At 42.6% G+C, this 23,546-nt stretch overlaps 1 protein-coding gene across 3 annotated transcripts in view; it reads right to left on the bottom strand.

Annotated features, from left to right (window-relative positions):
* Positions 1-19,915, bottom strand: part of LOC137380953 (EF-hand calcium-binding domain-containing protein 6-like) — a 40,558-nt gene extending 20,643 nt beyond the window's left edge. The window contains exons 1-7 of one of the 3 annotated variants that reach the window (XM_068053365.1): positions 19,884-19,915; positions 18,835-18,986; positions 17,679-17,854; positions 15,468-15,664; positions 15,151-15,258; positions 14,279-14,344; positions 12,108-12,218 (exon numbers count right to left, since the gene is read on the bottom strand). In XM_068053365.1, coding sequence (XP_067909466.1) covers positions 12,108-12,218; positions 14,279-14,344; positions 15,151-15,258; positions 15,468-15,664; positions 17,679-17,854; positions 18,835-18,986; positions 19,884-19,885 — 812 coding nt within the window. In that variant the 5' untranslated portion in view covers positions 19,886-19,915. The remainder of the gene's footprint in view (positions 1-12,107; positions 12,219-14,278; positions 14,345-15,150; positions 15,259-15,467; positions 15,665-17,678; positions 17,855-18,834; positions 18,987-19,883) is intronic. The other 2 variants (XM_068053366.1, XM_068053367.1) reach the window with 2 other exon arrangements.
* Between the last annotated feature and the right edge of the window lie 3,631 nt (positions 19,916-23,546).

Here is a 23,546-nt window from a genome sequence, read left to right as displayed (position 1 = left end):
ATTTTCAAGTCTTGCAGCTACTCAGTGCCTGAACTAGTTGAGCTGTTCGTGACATTTTCATTATTTCTTCAACATGGACTAATCAAAGATGAATACGTACAATGGGAACAATAAAATACCAGAGGCAGGATCGAATAACTCGGGAGTGGTGAAATCATCAGTGAGTTATGATAGCCATCTAAATGAATTAAATAAATTGTATTATGAATGGTGGCTCTCATATTACCCGACATAAATTATCACTTATCAACAAAATAGTAGTGATTGCATGGAACAAAATTCCACTCTTACTCCTTCAGTTTAGTAAGAAACTTATAAGCATGACGACATAATGAGCCTCAATAAGAAATAACTCCTCTGCAGCTTCGTGTGGAGCATTTTTGTTATATGTTCAACTGTGATTGCATGAGCTTAAAATCATACATTGTGTAACCTACTTCATCTAGTCTTACTTATGAGAATTCGGCTTCTTAGATCTTTAGGGGCTGGATTTTATGCTCTTCCCCGCAGCAAGTTTGAAGGTGGGGAGAGCATTTAATCGGGCATAACGGTGATGGGTGGGGACACCACCACCATCCCACCTCCACCCCAATTAATTCTGTGGCGGGAAAGCCCTTGAACAGCCTTCCCAACCTGCCACCAATTGAGGTCCTTATCTGAGCAATTAAGGGCCTCTTCCCGCCACCTCTGGCGTTAGACCTGTCTGGTGGGCCTGCCGCCACATGGGGAGGATGATAAGCAAACCCCTGCAGGTTGCTTGATGGCTCACGGAGGGCGGGTGTTGGGGGGCTCCTTGTTTAAAGGCACTTAGTGCCTGATTGAAGGACCTGGCATCGGCAAGTGGGGGGGGGGGGTGGGGAAGGCCTGCTGGGAGCCACCTCACCCCGCCCTTCCTGCCAACCTCCTTACACTTCTCTCCCCGTGACCCCCACCCCATGAAACCCGTCCCACCATGACTCACCTGTGGCCTGGGTCCCTCAACCATTCTAGGCCTCAGGTGGGTGCATTACTGGCAGCAGCTACCACCTCCGCAGTGGCACTGCTCAGTAAAGAGCTGACGGCCTCTGATGGGCTGGCAGCTCTCAGCAGGCAGGACTTCCGTCGTCGGGGTCCTTAATGCCGGGGAAGGCCTGCTGCTGCCCAGTTATGTACCTGATTGGCACATGATATGGCAGGCCTTCCCAAAAAGAGGCGACATGGGGCTCTCACCGGCTCTGAAGCCGGTGGCTGAGACTCTCGTCGCCTACATAAAATATCGCCCTCAGTGTGTGAGAGTAGTAACAATTGAAATACACATCAAGACTGATTTCTGTATCTACCAACAACTCCGTCGTATGGCAAATGAACCATCCTACTATAGGAGGTAGGACTAATGGACAGGGATTTAGTGACTCTTTACATTTTTCCTGAGCCACATATATAGATAATCCATGTCTTAACAATCTTGACAAGTACATCTGAACAGTGACTATATTCATTCAGTAAACCAGCAATGCATAAATTCAGATATTATTGAAAACAATCTAAATCTGATTTTGTATTATATTTCTTTTTAATTTCGACTCTGTAGACTAAAATGAATTTTATGGAATGCTGAAATTCAGTAAATTTTACAGATCTGGTACCTCGAGGGGATCCACCAATCTGTGCAATATACGCACACACATATATGTATATATATATATATATATATATATATATATAAATACTCAGAAACTTAATTGTCATATGGCTGTTTTGTTTCTAGAGGTATATAATTTGAAATGGGACAGAACTCAACATTCCATGCACATTTATTTTTTTTTATTCATTTCAGGGATGTGGGTGCCACTGGCTCAGCCATTGGTTGCCCATCCCTAACTGCCCTTGACATGGTGGTGGTGAGCTGTTTTCTTGAACTACTGCAGTAGGTACACCCACAGTGCTGTTAGGGAGGGACTTCCAGGATTTTGATCCAGTGACAGTGAAGGAATGGCAATATAGTCCCAAGTCAGGATGGTGTGTGGCTTGGAGGCAAACTTGCAGGTGGTGATGTTCCCATGCAGCTGCTGCCCTTGTCCTTCTCGGTGGAAGAGATCGCGGGTTTGGAAGGTGCTGTCGAAGGAGGCATGATGAGTTGCTGAAGTGTGTTGTATGGTAACTTTAAGAGATATGTCTCTTTAAGAACTCAGTATGCTAATGAGCTAAGTACCAGGATGTAGTCATGTGATTAGAAGCCATAGTCACTCTGTACTGTAACACCCTGGATAAAGGTTCTGTATATAGCTTGCTCTCTACTATAAGTACTAGTTTAGCTGTTAATAAACCCTCTAGAGATCTTCAAGGAACTGAAATCCATGTACCTCATTGTGTTACTTAAGACAACACAAAAAAACTCATGACACAGTGCTGCCACTATGCATTGGTGGTAGAAGGAGTAAATGTTTAAGGTGGTGGATGGGCAGTTGATCAAGTGGGCTGCTTTGTCCTGGAAGGTGTCGATCTTCTTGAGTGTTGTAGCCGCACCCATCCAGGCAAGTGGAGAGTATTCCATCACACTCCTGACGTCCCTTGTAGATGGTGGACAGGTTTTGGGGAGTCAGGAGGTGAGTTACTCATCACAGGATTCCTAGTCTCTGACCTGCTCTAGTAGCCACAGTATTTATGTGACTGCTCCAATTCAGTTTCTGGTCAATGGTAACCTCCAGGATGTTGATAATGGGGGATTCAGCGATGGTAATGCCATTGAATGTCAAGGGGGTGTAGGTTCAAGTCCCACTCCAGGCACTTGAGCACAAAATCTAGGTTAACACCTCAGTGCAATACTGAGGGTGTGCTGCACTGTAGGAAGTGCCAGCTTTTGGATCAGACATTAAACAGGAGTCCCCATCTGCCTTCTCAAGTGAACATAAAAGACCCTATGGCATTATTAGTAACTAAAGTGAGCATTGATCCCTCAGAAGGTGAGACTGGGGAATTAATAATGGGAAACAAGGAAATGGCGGAAGCGTTGAGCAGGTATTTTGTGTCTGTCTTCACTGTAGAAGATGCAAGAAACATCCCAAGAATACTTGAAAATTAAGAGGTAAAAGGGAGGGAGGAACTTAAAATAATTACAATCACCAGGGAAAAGGTACTGGGAAAACTCTTAGAACTAAAGGCTAACAAGTCCCCTGGACCTGATGGCCTGCAACCTAGGGTCTTAAAAGAAGTGGCTGCAGAGATAGTAGACACATTGGTTGCAATCTTCCAAAATTCCATAGATTCTGGAAAGGTCCCAGCGGATTAGAAAATTGTAAATGTTACATTTCTATTCAAGAAAGGGAGGAGACAGAAAGCAGGAAACTATAGGCTAGATAGGCTAACATGTGTCATAGGGAAAATGCTAAAATCCATCATTAAGGTTGTAATAGCAGGGCTTTTAGAAAACTATAATACAATCAGGCAGAGTCAACATGGTTTTGTGAAAGGGAAATTATGTTTGACAAATTTATTAAGGTTCATTCAGAAAGTAACAATCAAGGTGGATAAAGGGAAACCTGTAGATGTGGTGTACTTGGATTTCCAAAAGGCATTCGATAAGGTGCCACATTAAAGGTTACCACACGAAATAACAAAATAGTGGGTAACATATTAGCATGGATAGAGGATTGGTTAACTAACATGAAGCAAAGAGTAGGGGTAAATGGGTCACTTTCGGGTTAGCAAGCCATTACTGGAGTGCCACAGGGATCAGTGCTGGGGCCTCAACTATTGACAATCTATATAAAAGACTTGGATGAAGGGACCAAATGTCTGGTAGCTAAATTGGCTGATGACACAAAGATAGGGAGGAAAGTAAGCCATCAAGAGGACATAAAGGCCGGAATTTTACGCCACCCCAGCGAGCCGGATGGTGGCGGGGGGAGGAGGGGTGGCGTAAAATGGAGCGGGAGGCTCAAGGAGGCTTTCCCCCCCTGCTCCCGCCTCCGCTCCACTTTACGTAGAACCGAGGGTGGGGGGGGAGAACGAAAAACGGGCCGCCCGCCCCGGGCCAGTCAAGGCCCTTAAGTTGCCAATTAACGGCCACTTAAGGGCCTTCGCCCGCCTCCACGGGGATTTTACCCGTGGCAAGCGGGCATCCTGGAGCTGGGAAAAGCCGCCCAGTGAAAGCGGGCAGCCTCTCAGTGCCCCGGGGGTGGGCCCTGACAAATGGGCACAGGGTGCACGATTGAGGACCGCCCCCGCTTCCCCAACCACCCCCAGGACCTAAGATGCCCCCCAAACGACCAACCTTGCCCAACCGATTACCCCCGATGAGGCAAACCAAACTTACCTGCACTCCTGGCTCTTGTCCTCAGCTGGGCTGCAGTCCCAGCAGTGGCCACCACTCCCGGTGGCCTTGCTGGGACTAAGAGCTGCCGGCCCGATGATTGGCTAGCCGCTCAATGAGGTGGGACTTCCTCCCTCAAGCAGGTGGAAGTCCCGCCTTGGAACAAGTAAAGCCTGGGGACCTGTAAAATGCGGGACGGATCCCCAGGCTAGGCAGAAGCGTGTTCGCCACCAACTTTTATGTCGCTACCCAGCTCCTGTCCGCCTGTCGTAAAATCCAGCCCAAAGAGTCTACAAAGAGATTTAGATAGGTTAAATGAGTGGGCAAAAATCTGGCAGATGGAGTATAATGTGGGAAAATGTGAACTTATGCACTTTGACTGAAAGAATAGAAAAGCAGTACATTATTTGAATGGAGAGAGACTACAGAAATCTCCGGTACAGAGGGATCTGGGTGTCCTTGTTAATGAAGCACAAAACATTAGCATGCAGGTATAGCAAGTGATTAGAAAGGCAAATGGAATGTTGGCCCTTATTGCAAGGGGAATCGAGTATAAAAGTAGGGAGGTGCTGCTACAGCTGTACAGGGCCTTAGTTACACTGCACCTGGAGTACTGTGGACAATTTTGGTCTACTTACTTAAGAAAGGATATAATTGCATTAGAAGCAGTTCAGAGGAGGTTCACTAGACTGATTTCTGGGATGAAGGGATTATCTTATGAGGAAAGATTGAACAGGTTGGACCTATACCCATTGGAGTTTAGAAGAATGAGAGGTGATCTTATTGAAACATATAAGATTCTGATGGGCCTTGACAGGGTGTTTGCTGAGAGAATGATTCCCCTTGTGGGGGAGTTTAAAACTAGGGGACACAGTTTGAAAATTAGGTGTCTCACATTTAAGACTGAGATAAAGAGCAATTTGTTTTCTCTCAGAAGGTTGTTAGTCTGTGAAATTCTCTTCCCCAGAGAGCAGTGGAGCCTAGGTCATTGAATATATTCAAGGCTGAGTTAGATAGATTTTTGATCAACAAGGGAATCAAAGGTTATGGGGGACAGACAGGAAAATGGAGATGAGGCCACAATCAGATCAGCCATGATCTTATCGAATGGCAGAGCAGGCTCGAGCGGCCAAATGGCCTACACCAACTTCTAATTCTTGTGTTCTTTTGTGAGAGATGGTTAGATTCTCTCTCTTGCTGGAGATGGTCATTGCCTGGCACTTGTGTGGCAGGAATGTTACTTGCCATTTATCAGCCCAAGCCTGAATGTTGTCCAGGTCTTGCTGCGTATGGACATGGACTGCTTCAGTATCTGAGGAGTTGCGAATGGTACTGAACATCGTACAATCACCAGCGAACATCCCCACTTCTGACCTTATCATGGCGGGAAGGTCATTGATGAAGCAGCTGAAGATAGTTGGGCCTAGGACACTACCCTGAGGAACTCCTACAGCAATGTCCTGGGGCTGAGATGATTGGCCTCCAACAACCACAACCATCTTCCTTTGTGCTAGATATGACTCCAACTGTTGGAGACTTTTCCCCGATTCCCATTGACTTCAATTTGGCTAGGGCTCCTTGATGCCATACTCGGTCAAATGCTGCTTTGATATCAAAGGCAGTCACTCTCACCTCACCTCACCTCACCTCTTGAGTTCAGCCTTTTTGTCCATGAGGTCAGGAGCTGAGTGGCCCTGGCACAACCCAAACTGAGGATCAGTGAACAGGTTGTTGCTGTTTAAGTGGCGCTTGATAGCACCGTCAATGACACCTTCCATGACTTGGCTGACAATCAAGAGCAGACAGATGGAGCGGCAATTGGCTGGGTTGTATTTGTTCTACGTTTTGTGGATAGGACATATCTAGGCAATTTTCCAAATTGATGGGTAGCTGCCAGTGTTGTAGCTGTACTGGAATAGCTTGGCTGATGATGCGGTTAGTTCTGCAGCACAAGTCTTCAGTACTGCAGCCAGGATGTTGTCAGGACCCAGTGCCTTCAGCTGTTTCTTGATATCACGTGGAGTGAACCAAAATGGCTGAAGACTGGTATCTGTGATGCTGGGGACCTCAAGAGGAGGCCGAGATGGATCATCCACTCAACACTTCTGGCTGAAGATGTTCACAAATGCTTAAGTGTTTTCTTTTGCACTGATGCGCTGGGCTCCCCCATCATGGAGGATGGGGATATTTGTGGAGCCTCCTGCTCCTGCTAGTTGTTTAATTGTCCACCAATTAATGACTGGATCTGGCAGGACTACAGAGCTGCTTCCGCTGTTTGGCATGCAAACAGTCCTGTGTTGTAGCTTCACCAGGTTGACACCTCATTTTGAGATATGAAAGAAAAACAAGAAATGCTGAAAATACTGAGCAGGTCTGGCAGCACCTATGGAGAGAGAAGCAGAGTTAAGGTTTCACGTCTATGACTGTTCATCAGAACTGGCAAAGGTTAGAAATGTAATAGGTTTTAAGCAAATAAAGCAGGGGTGGGGCTAGAGATAACAAAAGGCAAGGCATTGATAGGACAGAGGGTCACACAGAATAACTGACCAGAAGGTCATGCAGGTGTGTATTAAAGCCTTGGCTTTCTATATTAAAATGCAGTTCATCTGCAATATGTTGAATTATGAGGCATTGTACAAAATGACTGCCAATTTTAATTTTTTTGCCTGTTACAGAATGGATGAGAGTTACTAATGCTGGAGTTCAAGAAACAGAAAAACCCTTAGGATTTTCATCTATTACATTACACAATAATTACCCTCAGATGCAGGGCTGGATTTTTAAAGCGCGCTGGCTGCTGGGAGCAGGTGCGAGCATGATTTTTTGCCAGTTCTGATGAAGGGTCACTGACCTGAAACGTTAACTCTGCTTCTCTCTCCACAGATGCTGCCAGACCTGCCGAGTATTTCCAGCATTTCTTGTTTTTATTTCAGATTTCCAGCATCTGCAGTATTTTGCTTTCATTTTGAGATTTGCCTGGTGCTGCTCCTGGCATGCTTTCCTGCTCTCCTTGTTGTTCTTGTAAAAAAATTCCTTCCACCAATTTGCAGCCAAAACAAAACAACTTATGTTTATATAGTTCCTTTAATGTAATCAAAAATCTCAAGGTGCTTGACAGGAGTGTTATAAATCAAAATTAGACACCGAGCCACATAAGGAGATATTAGCGCAAATGGTCAAAAGCTTGTTCAAAGAGGCAGGTTTTAAGGAGCATCTTAAAGGAAGAAAGAGAAATAGGCATTCAGAGAGTTTTAAGGAGGGAATTCCAGAGTTTCGAGCCCGGGCAGCTGAAGACACGCCACCAATGGTAGAGCGATTAAAATTGGGGATGCTGAAGAGGCCAGAATTTGAGGAGTGCAGGTATCTTGGAGGGTTGAAAAGGATTGGAGATTACAGAGATAGGGAGCAGTAGGACCATGGAGTGATTTGAAAACAAGGATCAATCATGTTTAAGAACATCTTAAAATATAACAAAATAGAATACAAAGTAGAAATTGTTCGTAATTTTACTGAATTGGACCTTCATTAAACTATTTTGCAACAGCACTGCCTTGTTTAGAATTTTGCTCCTTGATTCTCAAATTGTCCCATTATCTTCTCAGGTAAGAAGTCAAGTTTCAGATCAGTAACTAGCAGTAGTATTAATATCGATGAATTTCAACTTTTGTTTACAATGTGATTCTTTTTTCAGCCAAATGGTGGCAGGGCTCCATGCAAAGTTGCAGAAACTTGAAACCAGCTAATTGGTTAAAAAAAAGACTTTCTACCATGATGAGTTTGACAACACAACATAAGAATAATGAGTACGTCAGACTCTATCCAAGGAAGGTCACTGGCACTTACCAAGCTAAATGCCATGCCATTGTTCCTCAGGCATTTACCACTTTGTTTCATATTTTAAGGCATTTTGTGTGATATTTGTCTATTAAACACGTCATGCACTAGCTTTTTTGTTTATTTTGTATTTGTACAATACTATTTTTATTATTTTGTGACTCCGTTTTATAAAATATGTGTTTTAAAGCCTTGGCTTTCTATATTAAAATGCAGTTCATCTGAAATAGGTTGAATTATGAGGCATTGTACAAAATGACTGCCAATTTTAATTTTTTTGCCTGTTACAGAATGGATGAGAGTTACTAATGCTGGAGTTCAAGAAACAGAAAAACCCTTAGGATTTTCATCTATTACATTACACAATAATTACCCCGAGATGCAGGGCTGGATTGTTAAAGTGCGCTGGCTGCGGGAGCAGGTGCGATCATGATTTAAAGATCACATTCTCAGGGGTCAGCACTGGAATGTAAAGCTATTTTTATAGGGACATCAGGACGGACGGAACGACAACCCCACAGGCCTCCAATGAAGTGCCTGTTGTGCTCATTGTGGAACTCATTAATAGGCTTGTCAACAGCAGTTTGGGATTTTTAATGGTAGGGAATGGGGAGAACACCATGTCTCGAACACGGCAGGTGTAGAAGACACCAACACTGCAGGGGGCCAGGAGGGCTATGGGAAGAGGTGATTAAAATACTGCTGAGACACAAAATGAAGCTCAGCTGCTCCAAAAGTGCCACAGAGTAGCCATGGCTGCAGCTGTGAGACTTGCATTTGTCAGCGGTGAGCAGTAGGAATCTGTAGAGGGAGGTGAGGCTTATGGCATCACGTGGGCAGCTGGGGTTGGCAGGGGAAGGCCTGTTGAATGCACAAAGCCCAGCTGAGGGAGTTTGGATGGGAAGAGGCTACTCTGACATTAGACAGAGCAGCCAGAATGAGCTTCAGCAGATGCAAACTTCTGGACAGCAGGAGGCCAGAGGAGCACAGTGGGGGGCTGCAAGGGGAAGAAGGCACTACCCAACACATTGGGTGCCGTAGGAGGCTGCATCTATACAGGCATCTCGCAGTCGACAGCTCATCACGCCATCAGGCAGATCACAGATGCCATATCCTGGAGGGCGTGGTGTTAATGGTTAATTATGTTCCAGCTAAACAGCTGAAGGTCTTTGTTCAATTGAGGATATGAAGTGAATATAAAAATAGCCTGCTGGACACAAGCGGGGGGTGTTGGTGAACAGAAGGCAGAGATGTGTAATGCTGCATTCTGTGAATAAACTGACTAGCCAGACATGAATCTTCATTCTTCACTGTTTGACTTGGTTCTATTTAACACAGGGGATTACCTCCACATTGATACAGATGGACCTGTGCAGCCACAGAGGGCATTGGGTTTCACGACCATTGCTGGATTCCCCCAAGTACAGGGCATCATCGATTGCATCCATGTGACCATCAAGATACCCAGTGCCCAACTAGTGAGATCCATCAACAGGAAGGGTTTCCACTCTGAACTGGTCTGCAATCACAACAAGAGCTTCCTCCATGTGTGCGCTCACTTTCCTGACATCTGCCATGACTCCTTCAACCTCCACCAGTCCAGACAGCCTCAGATCTTTACTCCATCCTCCAAAGTGCGTAGATGGATCCAAGGAGACAAGAGAAATCCCTTGAAGAGATAGCTACTCACCCCTCTATGGAAATCCCAGACAGAGGCACAGAGGCAATACAACCAATGCCATCTGTTCAGCAGACCAACCATTGATCAGGCCAGCGGGCATCTGAAGATGCAATTCTGGTGCTTGGACCGGTTGAGTGGTGCCCTCCAATACCCTCCTGCAAGGGTCTCTGGTGGCCTGCTGCACTGTCCATTATATGGTCTCCAGAGAAGTGAGGACCTTGAGGACAGTGAGGCCCTGGAAGGAGACAGTTCATTGTGGGGACGAGCAGGAGGGTAAGAGAAGATAAAGAGGGGGCAGATGGGGATAACACTGAACAGAGAGGTGCCTCTGCTGCATGACAAGGTGGCCTCCCTCAGCCACCCTCCAGGAAGAGGACCTCCCTCCTCTTTCTCACAGCCTCCAGCATTAATTCCAGGTCGGCATCGATGAAGTGAGGGTCTTCCCCTAATGTCAGGCCTCCAGCTCCTCTGTCACATCTCACATCTGTTGCTGTTGAAGGCAGATTTCTCCCTTAGGATAACAAGCAGCCTCAGTGATGGCTGCCGTGGAAGTCTACATGAGTCCCACACTTGATCTGACTCACCTTCATTCCCGACCCCACTGGCTCTAAGTGGAGAGGAAGCCTGCCTCCATACTAATTAAGGGCTCACCCATTGGAAAATCTCAATCTGAATCAGTTTTTCACTGGAGGTGGGTTTCTCACCCAAAACCAAACCCGGTTTTATTTCCTGCCTCCGTAATAAAAATCCAGTCCCCAAAATCTACAAAGGTTATATTTCATGTAAAGTTTTCAAGTTTTTTAGGAAGGAAGACTCTCAAAGAATAACAGTGAGGCTAATGGAGCTCACCATTATTATGCAGGAAATGGGACAACAACTTCCAATGTCTGCACATGTGCAGTTAAACTTGAAAATCTGGAAATTGGTGTCGGAGCTACCCCATTCCTCCACAAGCCACACTACACCAGTACCTCGCCAATAGACATGATATTGAAATCCGTGTAAGGGCATGAAGTTGTTGCATGTACCCATGAAAAATGCCAGAAAGTGTTAGGGCTAGTGTATTCAGGTATAAGTGAATTTTTAACGGCATGATTAGTCTTACTTACCACCAAACAACCTTTCTGGCACTGAAAATTTAATTTTACAAGTGTGGGGTCTCATTACTTAAAATCTTAATTATTGTTTGTGAATTAATGAAGATTAAAAAGTAAAATATTTGTCTTTACTTTTTCTTCTGTCTTTTATCTCTCTCTCTTAATCCCATCTTTCTTTCTCTTTATTTTGCTTTCTATAACATCTATGGGCAGCTGTAAGCACACTGAATGGTGTGTGTCATTTCATGACCACTGACCACAAAATCCAGGCCATTGTATCACTTTTTCATACCCCAAAGCAGCTGTAATGAACCAAAAGTCAATTCTATGGTATTAGTGAGTTCTCCAATCTCTTGGAGTGCACAGTTCGGGCTGAATTTTATGGGCCACCTAGTTATGGGAATGGGCACTGGGGGCCCATAAAGTCATATAGGAAGGCAGGGAAGGCAATTAATGGCTACTTAAGGGCCTCTTCCTGCCACCACTGGTATTTTACCAGTGGCGGAGGGGTGAAGAGGACGCCCGGTAACTCAAGACGGTCTCCATGTGGGCTTGTGGTGGGGGATGGGGGAGGGGGTGACACTCCTCCATAGTCGATGGTGGGCCATCTGGTGGTGGTGGCATGACCCACCATGCTGCCCTCAGTAACCCTCCACCCCGCCCCCTCGCTAGGGTTTGCTTGAGTGGCCAAGGCGAGCCTGTCCCTCCACTTACCTACAATTCAGGATCCAGTGCTGCTCTTCAAGTGACTTGCAGTTCTAGTGGTGACACCTCTTTCCATGGTGCTGCTGAGACTGCTGAGCTGCCGGCCGTCTGATTGACCGGCAGCACTTGGAGGCGGGATCCCCTCACCTTTTTGCTCCAGCATCAGGACACCTGCCAGCTGCTTAAAATACCCTTACATACCAATCCACCTATAGAGATGGTGAACATCTGCATTAACAATGAAAATATCTATTTTATGAATATTCATATATGTGATGCCAAAAATGATTATGAATGCCATTAATCTAATATCCTCCACAGTTTACCTAGCCTTCAATTCAGAGCTATGCAGGCCTTTATAGAAGGTGGCTGTTACATACCACATTACCTTGTGGTTGTTCTTTTCAACTAAGGACTGTCTCATCATACATCCCTGGTCTCAAAATGGCTGGCATTTGACCGACTCACCAACAGCACACTACAACAAAGACCTACTTACCAGCTGTCAAACATGGACATGAACTCAAGGTATTTTACATTGCCTTGGGCATCAAGTGGTATCCGATCCTTCAGATAACTCATTTCTTCATCAGACATGTTAATGCCAAACCTTGCAGGATAGACAAAATTCAGATAACCACAATAACCCAGCAATACTGCATATCAGGTGCAATTTCACTCTCTTAGTAAAAGTTAATTTCAATAGAATAATGCAAACAATGCTTAGTGTTTACAAGCACAGTGTATACTATCTATTGCAGAATTCCAACTCCTTTGGGTTATTTCTCCTCCCAGTGGACTAAGAGAAAGTATCAAAATAATTAGCTCATCCCCTGTTGGTTTATTCCACAATATTTCAGAATAGTTTGGCTTACACATAGAGGTTTTTTTTGCTTTAACATAATATGGAAAATTGTAATTGGCCATCCTTAACATGCTCAAAGAATGCTTCTGTTTCTCATATGGGAAGATCATTATATACCATCCCAGAATTCAAAAAAAAATATATTCCTAGAACCATAGAAAAATTATAGCACTGAAGGAGGCCATTCAGCCCATCGTGTCTGTGTCAGCTGAAAAACTAGCTGCCCAATCTAATTCCACCTTTCAGCACCTGGTCCATGGCCTTGCAGATTACAGCACTTCAGGTGTATGTCCAGGGTTAATTTTTCTGTGGGAGTTTTCCCTAATCCTCTTAGAAATTTCTATTTTTTTCTAAGATCCTGTTCATGATATTGAACTTAACTACACTATCACACAACCACCTGCTGCGATTTGATCAAAGGAGGAGAAGTAGGGGAGTTCCCCTGATGATGAATAAAAACAAATTAACAAACTGAATTTCTGCACAGCACATGTAAAGATGAGAGATAGTTTTGTTTAAAATCAAACTATCAAAATGTATCAATTCAAACAAGGTATTATTTTTCTTAAAGCGCTTATGCAATAGATGACTGTTTTGGTTAAACCTTTATCATTTGGACTTCAAAATTGATCTGAATGTAATCTGTATCAGCAAAATGGTACTAATGATTATAATGAGAGCTTGTGTCTAATTGAAGTAGATTGCTGGTATCAAAAAATTTCCTTGAATCAGTTTGTGTGTTAGAGGGAAAAAAACAAAAATATGAGAATATTTTGTTTTGAACTGTTTTATTATCTTTTTATTCCAATGATGTCTATTATTCAGATACACAGTGCTTCTTTACTGCTCTATCCCTTTATTTCTTCTTACAAACCAACTTATCTCATTGATGGCTCAAACTGTTGTTAATTAACAAAGGATACAGCACAACTTACATGCCATTTATTTGGCAGTACATTTTAGATGTCTGCAGATCTGCTATTGAACCAATATGTCTTTCTTTCTAAAAAAAAAAGTACTAGCCCCTACATACTTGAATGACCTTTATGTTTTCCAAATTTCTTGTTCTATGGCCTCTCTGAGTGAAAGTACAATAAATAAGTTTATGGGTATTATTTTATACTGTAGGTTTGGGCACATTATAAATTGGTTTGAGACAATTCTGACTCATTGGCCCTGATATTTATGGGGAGGCAGGGAGGGAGTGGTGGGGGGATGCTGCGGGTTGCAGATTTGTGGTTAGGAAACCCAGAAGTTTGGGTTTTCGTCAGGTCTTGCCGAATTTAACAGAAGGGACTTGATTACTATTTTGAAATCCACTTCCCGGCTGCAGTCAGCCATATTGAGAGGCTGCTGGCTGTGGGACACGCAGTCCTGCGATCAAACCCCCCTAATACCACCACAATCCAGTGCCCTCCCAATGTGCCCCACAATCTACTCCCTAACCTCCCACCATGTCCTCCACAGGCCCTCCTCGGGAATCCAGTCAGCCAGCGTTAAAGCTGGAACAGAGAAAAAAATCTGAGGTAACCAGCCTTGTTAAAATATTTAAATGAGCAACCCTCCTTCTGGGAATGGGTTGGTCAACTGCCCCTCTGTCCTGCCTCTGTTAAAACTGAAAGTGGACGGGTCCATTGCATATGGAAATTCCTTTCCACAAACCTTGTCATGCTACCACTAATTCAAAAAGAAATTCTGCATTATTCTGTATATTATTGGCAACGTAATATCACAAACAGTTGACTGTATTTTCTATAATCTTATAAAGACTGTAAATCAACCATGACAGAATTAAAAGAATTCACCTGCTTTTTAAAATTGCCCAGAAGGCTTGTTGGCTGATCACATTTAGTTTCTGCTTGTCAATTTTACTGCAAAGCAAGATAATACCAAAATGTTACCTGTTTATAATGGTACCTATTGTATATGTTTATAATGTATGTACATGAAATGTATGTGGCATGGTGCAGATTTATGATGTCACATTACTCAGTCACTGACCTTCACTCAACTCATCTGCTGGTGTAACCCTCATTCACACCTTTGTTACTTCTAGACGTGGCTATTCCAGTGCTCGCCTGGCTGGCCTCCCATCTTTCATCCTCTCCACCTGTCTACCTCTCTCTCCTCTTTTAAGATGCTCCTAAACACCTACCCCTTTGACCAAGCTCTTGGTCAACATTCCTGACTTCTTCTATGGCTCAGTGTCAAGAACGTCAAATATGTTTTTTATTGATATTGCTCTTGTGAAGCGCCTTGGAACATTTTACTGTGTTAACTGCACAATATAGATGTAAGTTCTTGTTAAGTCAAAATGTTGTGATCTAGACTGACACATCAGTGCAGAGTTGACAGAGCATTATATTGTCAGGGGTTCCATCTGTTGGATGAAATGTTACACTGACCTCTATCTACCTGTCCAGATGGACGCAAAAGATCCCAAAGCCCAAAAGAAGCCCAGACCAACATTCATTGCTCAACCAACACCATCAAAATAAATTAATGGGTCATTTAACTCATTGCTGTTTTGTGCAAATTGCCTGTAATATTTGCCTATAACAACAGTGATTGTACTCCAAAAGTGGCGAAGTAAGAAAATGTAGGTGCGACATTAATTCTTTTTTTCTTATCAGATTGTGATAATTAACGGCGGCATAAAATTGAATATATCACTTACTGAAAATTCCCTAAAAGGGAAAGGAAGTCATAATGTAAGAGCTTCATTAGCTTTGCCTCCAAAGCAGTTACTGACGATCGAGAGCCAAAGCTTCTGACTTTGTTAAATCTGTGTAGGACAACAAAGAACAATTAGAAACATTAAAGGCAGAATTTATCTCAAAATCATTTTATAGGAATTATAGCATGTATGTACTGTATTATTTCTATAGTGAAAAAATCACTGCAGCACCAGTTCTCTACCACAGATATTAAACAAAGAAACAATTCAAAGACAAAATACCTGTTGCTGTTTGCCTGTGCCGTCAGCTACCTCACCTGTGATTTTGATCAGTTATAATCCTGTGAGGCACTCCGTTTTCACTTCGATCTTGAAAATTGTGAAGAAATTCCATGTAGTTTATTTTTGCTGCATCTTCTTGAAGACCACAACGTAGAAGGAAAGTATTTAGCTGGTCTTCTTTAAGTCGAAGGTTGAATTTTTTCAGGACATGTAAGAAGTTTTCTCTAGTTACCTTGATGTGAAATAAAATTCTGGAAGTGGTTTAACTGGGTCGAGGTGCTTTTATTAACTAGTGCATGAAAAATAAATCTTTCCTTTCTTTTTTGTATATGTGCTTACCAAGGTGACAGACAACAGTTAATGAATACACTTCAATGCATTCTTTATCACCATTTATCCTGTAGTAAACAGTTTACTAATGAATGAATATTTCCTCCCCGACCCGATTCCTTATTTTTATGTTATTATATAAATGTTTATGTATTTTAAACTGTTACCAGCTGACTTTAATGAAAAGTAAAATCAGGTAGAGTAAAACGAGCACCGCATCCAATCCTGTTGATTTGCCACTGGGCGAGTTAGGTTAAAATTACGCCTTAACTTTTGGACATAACTTGTATGATAGCACGTAACTCATAAAACCTCCTAAAAGGGGCAATTATTTTAATGCAGTTCACTTTTTGGAAAAACTTAGTGCAGGATTTTCAGGCTCCACCAAGGTCGGGAACTGAGGCGGCGAGGCCTGAAAATACCAGCGCCATCCAGTGTGCCAGTCTCCCGACACCATTTCTGCTGCCAGCCATTTTGGGGAAGGCAAGTTCTGGGCCTGTTCATTAACAGTCTTGTTAAAGGTAAGTCAGGAGACCAAGTGAGATTTTCCAGTCGGCCTCCATTCTCCCAATGCAATGAGGAGCCTGATCAACTGCCTGGAGGCAGGTGCTCAGCTGCAGGCTGGGGTGCCAGTGCTCCAGGCAAGCCAACAGGCTCTCCCTGCCTGCCTGGATATGGGTGTAATCAAAGGTTGGCCTGTAGAGGGATTCCCCCTTCCCCCACCCCACAGTCATGGCCTGGCTGCTTTTTTAAATGTTTTAATTACATTTTTAAAAATGTTGCTGAGAGAGCATTTTCACCTTCGCCAGGTGCTCCTCTGAAGCTTGAAGGCCTCTGATTGGCTCCCCAGCTTCAAGAGCCTGCCTACTGCCCTTAATTGGACAAGGAACCTGTCTCCATGTCAATTAAGGGGTTGTCCCGGTCAAAGTCCCAAAGAGTGACTGTTTACCCGTGGGGGTGGGTTCGGGACCTGGAAACTGTCCCAGTTGGTTGCTGTTTTCCACCTCCAAACTGAAAATTCAGCCCTTAAACTCTGTTTTTCTAACGCTACTGAGAATAATGCATTGACAACATCCATCTCTCTAAAATAAACTGCACAATGGGTCAGACACTACACAGATGTATCCCTCCAGTATGCTGACATGCACCCTCACCCCCAAGCTTTTGCAAAAGATACTAACAGCACCAATATGCCATTACCACTAGTCAACTCACCAAACTCGTTGACTTTGTAGCCTGTTAAAACTGAATCAGTAAATTAGTGTTTAATTTCTGGAAGTGAATTTACATTGTGGATTAATTATACTGAGAACAGAGTCAAGGCTCCACGGAGTTATTTACTGTTAGAACTGTATCCCTTCAGTCTAGGCTGGATTCCAGCCCAGTTTCCATTGTGTCACTTAATCCCTTAATTTGGTAATAAAAATATTCTCTTTTAAAAATTTTCTTTAAATAGTATCAAAAATGTACTGTCTTCATGAAAAATCATAATATCACATATAGATGATATGATCCAACACTTGCTTTACACTTTCAAGCAAATAATTTTCTTTTACCAAACACTATTATGAAGATAGTGCCCCTTAATTGTCTCCATTATATAATTCTACGAAGTTACTCTGTTTGTCTACAGTCTGTTCCAAATGTTACTTGAAAATTGGCCATCTGACCTATTGGCACATTCCCCACAGAACTGAACAAGAGCCTGGACAAAAGCAAACTTGTTTCGTACACTGGAATATTGAGGCTTTTTAGCCCCTCCCTTCCTATAATGACGTACATAATTCCTTCTGAGTAGAATACACAAACACACAGAGAAGTCGAAAATCGCCTGAGAATAGAATGTAACTTTGAGCAATGTGGAAGACAGTTTTACCAACATTTAATGTCAATCGGTTCTGAAAACATGAAGTTACCTTTCCAGAATTGTCTTGGTCATAGTGATAGAAATCAGTCAGCATGCTCTTGAAACCTTCTCTAAACTTTTCCTTTAACCAGTTTTCTATGTCCAATGTCAGTTTTCTCTCCATGTCTGCTTTGGTTTGGTTTCTTCCTGAGGATCCTGCGTTTGAATGTGGAAGGTTATCCAGTACTGTGAAATTAAACAAAACCAGGTTTGGGAAAGAAGCTGAATGCTTTAAATTTGATGCATTCATCAGTTCATATTGAATTTCATGCAAAACAAGTTTACCTAAAATTATGCCACAATTTTAAAATGGCAAAAATGAATGGAGGATTAGTAATTTATACTATAGTTTTATTTAGTTGTTTATGGGCTGGATGGAAAGCGAAGGGATGTCATTTCAACTTATTTTGGATTTCACATCAACCAAGCAAAGCTCCCAGCCTCCAGGTGTGCGGGTGTGTTCTTATGCACTAACATGACCAAACATCTGTTCCAATTTTGAGGCACTTGAGTGTGGTTTTACAACATGCATTTTTTTTTGTTACTTCTAATTCTCAGTTGGAGATATGAGGGAGATTTTAGCTCCCTCAGCCTGGCAGAAACATGGCAGGAGCTGAATTAAAATGGAGGTGCTGGTCTTACTGCTCCATTCTCCGCTGCCATATTTCCCTGGGCCTTCTGCTGGGCACCCTCATGTATCAAACAGGAGCCTCATTTATCTATGCAAATCAGTGTCCTACAGAATAAATAGGGCCCCAATGCCATTTTAACTGTCTACTGAGAAATGGACACTCCGCTCAGTAAAACCTGACCAATAGAAGTGTTGAAATTATTTTCATGGTGCTAGGAGGAGCAGGATTACTCCTCCAGACTCTACAAGAATAATGTGGGCCTCAGCTCCTCTGGGTGACCCAGCCCCTCCCCGATTGTAAAACCCCCTCCCCACGAATCTACCTTTTTCCCACCCTGGAGCGAGTAAACTTCCTCGCAACACCCATTTGCTGTCCTCAGCTCACCACACATATGTTAGCGAGGCCTTGCCATTATAATGTACTGGGTCTCCTGTCGGCATTATCAAGCAGCCAACCAATACACTCCACCAGTCACTGGTTTGATAGTTAAAAACTACCCTGTGGTCTCATGAAAGAGAAAACATCCATACGTACTTGGCTGATCTTCTGATAACTTGAATCTGATTATTTTGACACACGTTGACGGAACTGATCCCCATCCTTCTCTATGATCAATTTTAGTTTGGAAACCCAATGCTCTCATTAAGCTATCAGCTTTAACAATTCCAAGATCATCTGGGTCATACCTGGAGATGGGATGGGTAAAGGATAGAAGAACTCAGAAAAGGTTTAACATGGAAAGGAGATACAAATTAATTGTATCCAAAATCAAAGTAGCAGAGTTAAAACCCAATGTAATTGTAGTGGGAGGACTTGCCTTCTTTTTGAAAAATAATGGCTGAAAACCGTTTTAACTACTAATGCAATGTCATGTAAAAACATACTCATCATGGAGGAATAATACCCAACGGTAGTAAGACCTCTCCTTTGTATTAGTTTTTGCATAGATAGGCCACCGTGTAATTACAAACAGCACAAACCCAACTGGGGCTGCTCCTGAGAAAGAAACTATGATCAAGAGTTAACTGTAAGGTTAATGATTTGCTGAATCTTGCATCTAGTACTAATCTGCTGCACAATCACATCATGTTTCATAAATATGATATTTACTTTCAAAACATTCCAAAAACATTGTGGGCAACTAATGTCTATATTTTCATTGACATTACCAATTGACCAATTAACTATACAACTGCATTGAGGTGTCTAAGGGTACTTTTATATTGCAGCTACTGATCTGAAACTGTTACTGGAATGTAGATTCCAGCAAACACAACCGGTTGTGTTATTGCCTTCTTCAGCAATAAGGTACCAAACAATCTCGAGTTAAAAGGTAATCCAGAGTGGGTTCTTTATTATTAAGTAACAGGTTTACAAGAGAGCTCTATAATACACATGTGACTAGATGACTAACACAACTCCAACTGAGCTATCACGTGCTGGTTGATGTCATTTCCTGTGATGATGTGTGAAGTACACAAACTGTTAAAATGGTATCACAACATCCCCTTTTCCTAAAATGGAAATACATAAAAGATAAACTATGTACATGATGAAAGAAAATAGTTTTGAACAATATTTACATATGCGCTGACTTTCAAGTCCTTCAGTCAAGTGTCTCTATAACGTACAGGTGGTCTACTGACTCAACCTGACCTTGTTACTGTGTAGCTTGGTTGAGAGCTGGAATTATCATCTTTTTTTATCTGATCTGCCTGTGTGTTCTAACAGTCATCCTGTGCTTGAGCATTACATTTGTCTTCTCTATGTTCTGTGGGTTGGAATGTGAATGTGTTCTCAAAGCAATAGGGTTGTCAGGCACAATGTGGTTCACTAGTTTCCGAAGCTCACATCTGTTTCTCATTAGTGCTGCTCCATTAGAGGTAGTAACTTCATACGATCTTGGTTCAGTACAGATTTTGGACACCTCCACGGGAAACCGCATTCCCTCTTTTGAATGGATCACTCGAACCTTCTGTCCAATCTGCAACAGTACAAGTTCCACACTTGCGTGTTTGTCGTGCACAGCTTTAATCTTCTCCTGATTCGCTATCAGCTTGTCCTGTATTGATGAAGATTTCATAGAGTGATGGCTCGATAGAGTCGTCTTAATTTGTCTTCCAAATATAATTTCCACAGGTGATGGTAATCCTGGTGCCGATTGGTGTGTGCATGGCTACATGTAGATCTTGCTTTGTTTCTCAACACTTCACAATCAGTGATGTGACTGTGCATATCATTCTTTCAGCTAGGCCATTTGACCTGGGGTAATGTGGTGAAGATATGACATGGTTCACTGCCCATTTCTTACATATATCTTCAAACAGTTTGACAGTATATTGCAGTCCATTGTCGATATTATCACCTCCAGAGGGCCAAATAAGCTGAATATTGTGCTGATATTGTTAGCAACTGATTGGCGTGACTTGTCCCTCAATTCCCGGATTATGAGGGTCTTGGAGAAAAAAAAATCAGTTAGCAAAAGATAGTCATCACCTTTGATAGTGAAGAGATGAGTGGCGACCTGTGTCCAAGGATGCAATGGAGCTTCATGTGGGAGAAGTGGCTCTTTACGTTGGCTTGATTGATGCTTTTGGCATGTGTTATGACTGAGGTGGGAGGAGTGCACTGTTAATTCAGTCCCACTTCTCCACAGGTCACAGCATATCAATAAATTTTCCCACTTACCATAACAGCCAAATAGATGCTCGATTTGTCCCCAGAATAAAGCACACCCACCAGGTTTCTTTAATAAACAACAAAATTATCCATTTATTATACAATCAAGTCTTAACCAATAATGAAGTAAATATACATGAATCGAAATATTAAAGCCCCGTATTATGATCCTAGCCCTCACACACACTCACATACATCCACAATCTGGTTAACCAGGAAAAAATGGATTTTTGTTTACAACTGTTGCCAAGAAATAGAAGGAATGGGAAAAAAATAACTTATACTGAAGAGATGAAAGTCTTTTGATTTGGCGAGGTGCCCAATGTCGAATAATTGGCTGCCAATGGTTCTTTCCAGGCGATGTTGATGATTAGTCTGGGTAGGTTTTCCAAGAGATGCAGCACAGAAAGCTCCAAATAAGTCTTACAGCAGGAAGGCAGCAACGAGGATTTTTAAATCAAACCTTGTAGCAGGAAACAGCAACAAGGGTATAGTTCCCACACATTTGATATGTAACCCTTTCAAAGATGCAAAGTTCTTTCAACTTCATGAGGAAATGGGAATTACATTTGATGCAGGAATTATTTTCAAGAGAAAGAGATTTTAGCTGTCTTCTCCTGGCAGGTCTAGCAGCAATTGACTTTGTCACAATCCAAAAGTGAAACTCAATTTCAACAGTCAAGTCACATGACAATCATAAATCTTGGCCTGTCACTCCCCTGCTGAGTTCTTTGGAAACAGGTGCCTTGCAGTCTGTGTACATTTCACTCAGTCCAAAACCACAAAGTTCAGCAATCTCTCCAAAATTTCAGATGAATCAGTCCACAATTCAAATATCAGCTTTTAAAGCATATTTTACAAAGAAAAATATAAGCGCTCACGTAACACATGCATCACATGACTGCACTGCCCAATGTCATTGTTAATTCCCGGCCAGTAGACAATTTTGCGTACAAGTCTTCTGGACTTCTCTATACTCTATGACCTAGGTGTAACTGCGAAAGAATGTCACGGCAAAGCAATTGTGGAATTAACACCTGTCTTCCCTTGAAGATAATGCCACTAGAAACCCCAACTCATCTCGGTATGGCCAAAAGATTCTAAGTTCTGCAGGAACTTCTTGCATTGTGACAGGACATCCTTTGACAATGAGTTGCCATAGCTCCATTAAGACAGGTTCTCTGGAAGTTTCTTCCTGTCGTTCTTCACGCTTTATTTGTCTGAACTGAATCAAATCTATCTGCTGTACATCTTCCAGTTCTATGTTGACTTCATCAACCTTGATGTCTAGTCTTCACATTTCTAAGATTGGATAGCCTGTTAAGGGTGTGGGAGGTCACCATAAGATTTCCAGGCTTATATCCAACCTCACAGTCATATCCTTTCACTTTTATCAACAGCGGCGCACTGGTGAATGGTTTCTGCCATATCATAGCCAGTGGTTTATGATCCGTCTCCACTGTGAAAAGCTTCCCAAAAAGATAAGCGTGAAACTTAATGATTCCAAATACCAGAGCTAGTGTTTCCCTTTCGATGTTGGAATAACTTGCCTGTGTGGGTGACCCTCTTGGAGTAAGCATGTTCCCAAACCTTTCAACAAAGTATCTACTTCAAGAACAGTTTCCTTATTTGAGTCATAATACTGTTAACATGCCTCACCAACAGTGACTGCTTCAGCAAATCAAATTCATGCTGGTAGTCCTCATGCCACAGATGAAGTGTATCCTTTTTGAAGGAGTTCCTGTAGAGAAGAGGACTTCTCTGCAGAACTTAAGATGCAGGGAGCGAGGAAATTAAATAGACCGAGGTATCTCCGTAGATCTTCCTTGTCTTGTGGACTTGGAATGGACTGGATATCCTCTACCTTTGCTGGCACCGGTTTTATGCCTGCATCTATGTAAATGGAACCAAAAAATTTATGTGTTTCATGTTCATGGCACACTTTTTGCTGTTGAATACAAGGCCTTCCTTTCTGGCAGTTTGCATGAGCATGTGCAGATTCCTGTTCTGCTGCTCTTTTGTGCTGCCTATCACCGCTATATCGTCAGCAATGCAGACACACCCTGGAACATTCGCTGTGATTTGATCCATACGTTGCTGAATTAAATCCTGGCTTACTGATAAACCAAATGGTAGGCACAAAAAACAATATCCCCCAAATGGAGTCCTGATACTTGAGTCTTGCGAACTTTCTGAGAGATGGACTGACCAGTATCCGTACTTTATATCAAGCTTGGAAAGGAATCTAGCCTTTGCAAACTTTGTATTAAGTTCTCTTCAAGGTGGGACTTTATGAGGACAATCACTTTAATGCCTGATTCAGCCTTCTAGGGTCCAAGCATACCATGATGTTGCTGTCTGTTTTTAATCAGCATTGTTATAGAACTGCACCAATCTGTGTGCTGCTGAACGCGTCCAATAACTCCTTGCTTCTCCATAGAATCCAGCTCGGCTTTGCGTTTATCCTTAATATGGATGCTACATTTCCTTGGTGGGTCTATAGAAAGAATGACATAATCTTTCAGATGTGGAGTGGCTGCTCCTTTGAAACTTCCCACTGTATTGAA

This window comes from Heterodontus francisci, chromosome 20, assembly GCF_036365525.1.
Source record: "Heterodontus francisci isolate sHetFra1 chromosome 20, sHetFra1.hap1, whole genome shotgun sequence".
Taxonomy (NCBI): Eukaryota; Metazoa; Chordata; class Chondrichthyes; order Heterodontiformes; family Heterodontidae; genus Heterodontus; species Heterodontus francisci.
This window is presented reverse-complemented; position numbering and strand designations above follow the sequence as displayed.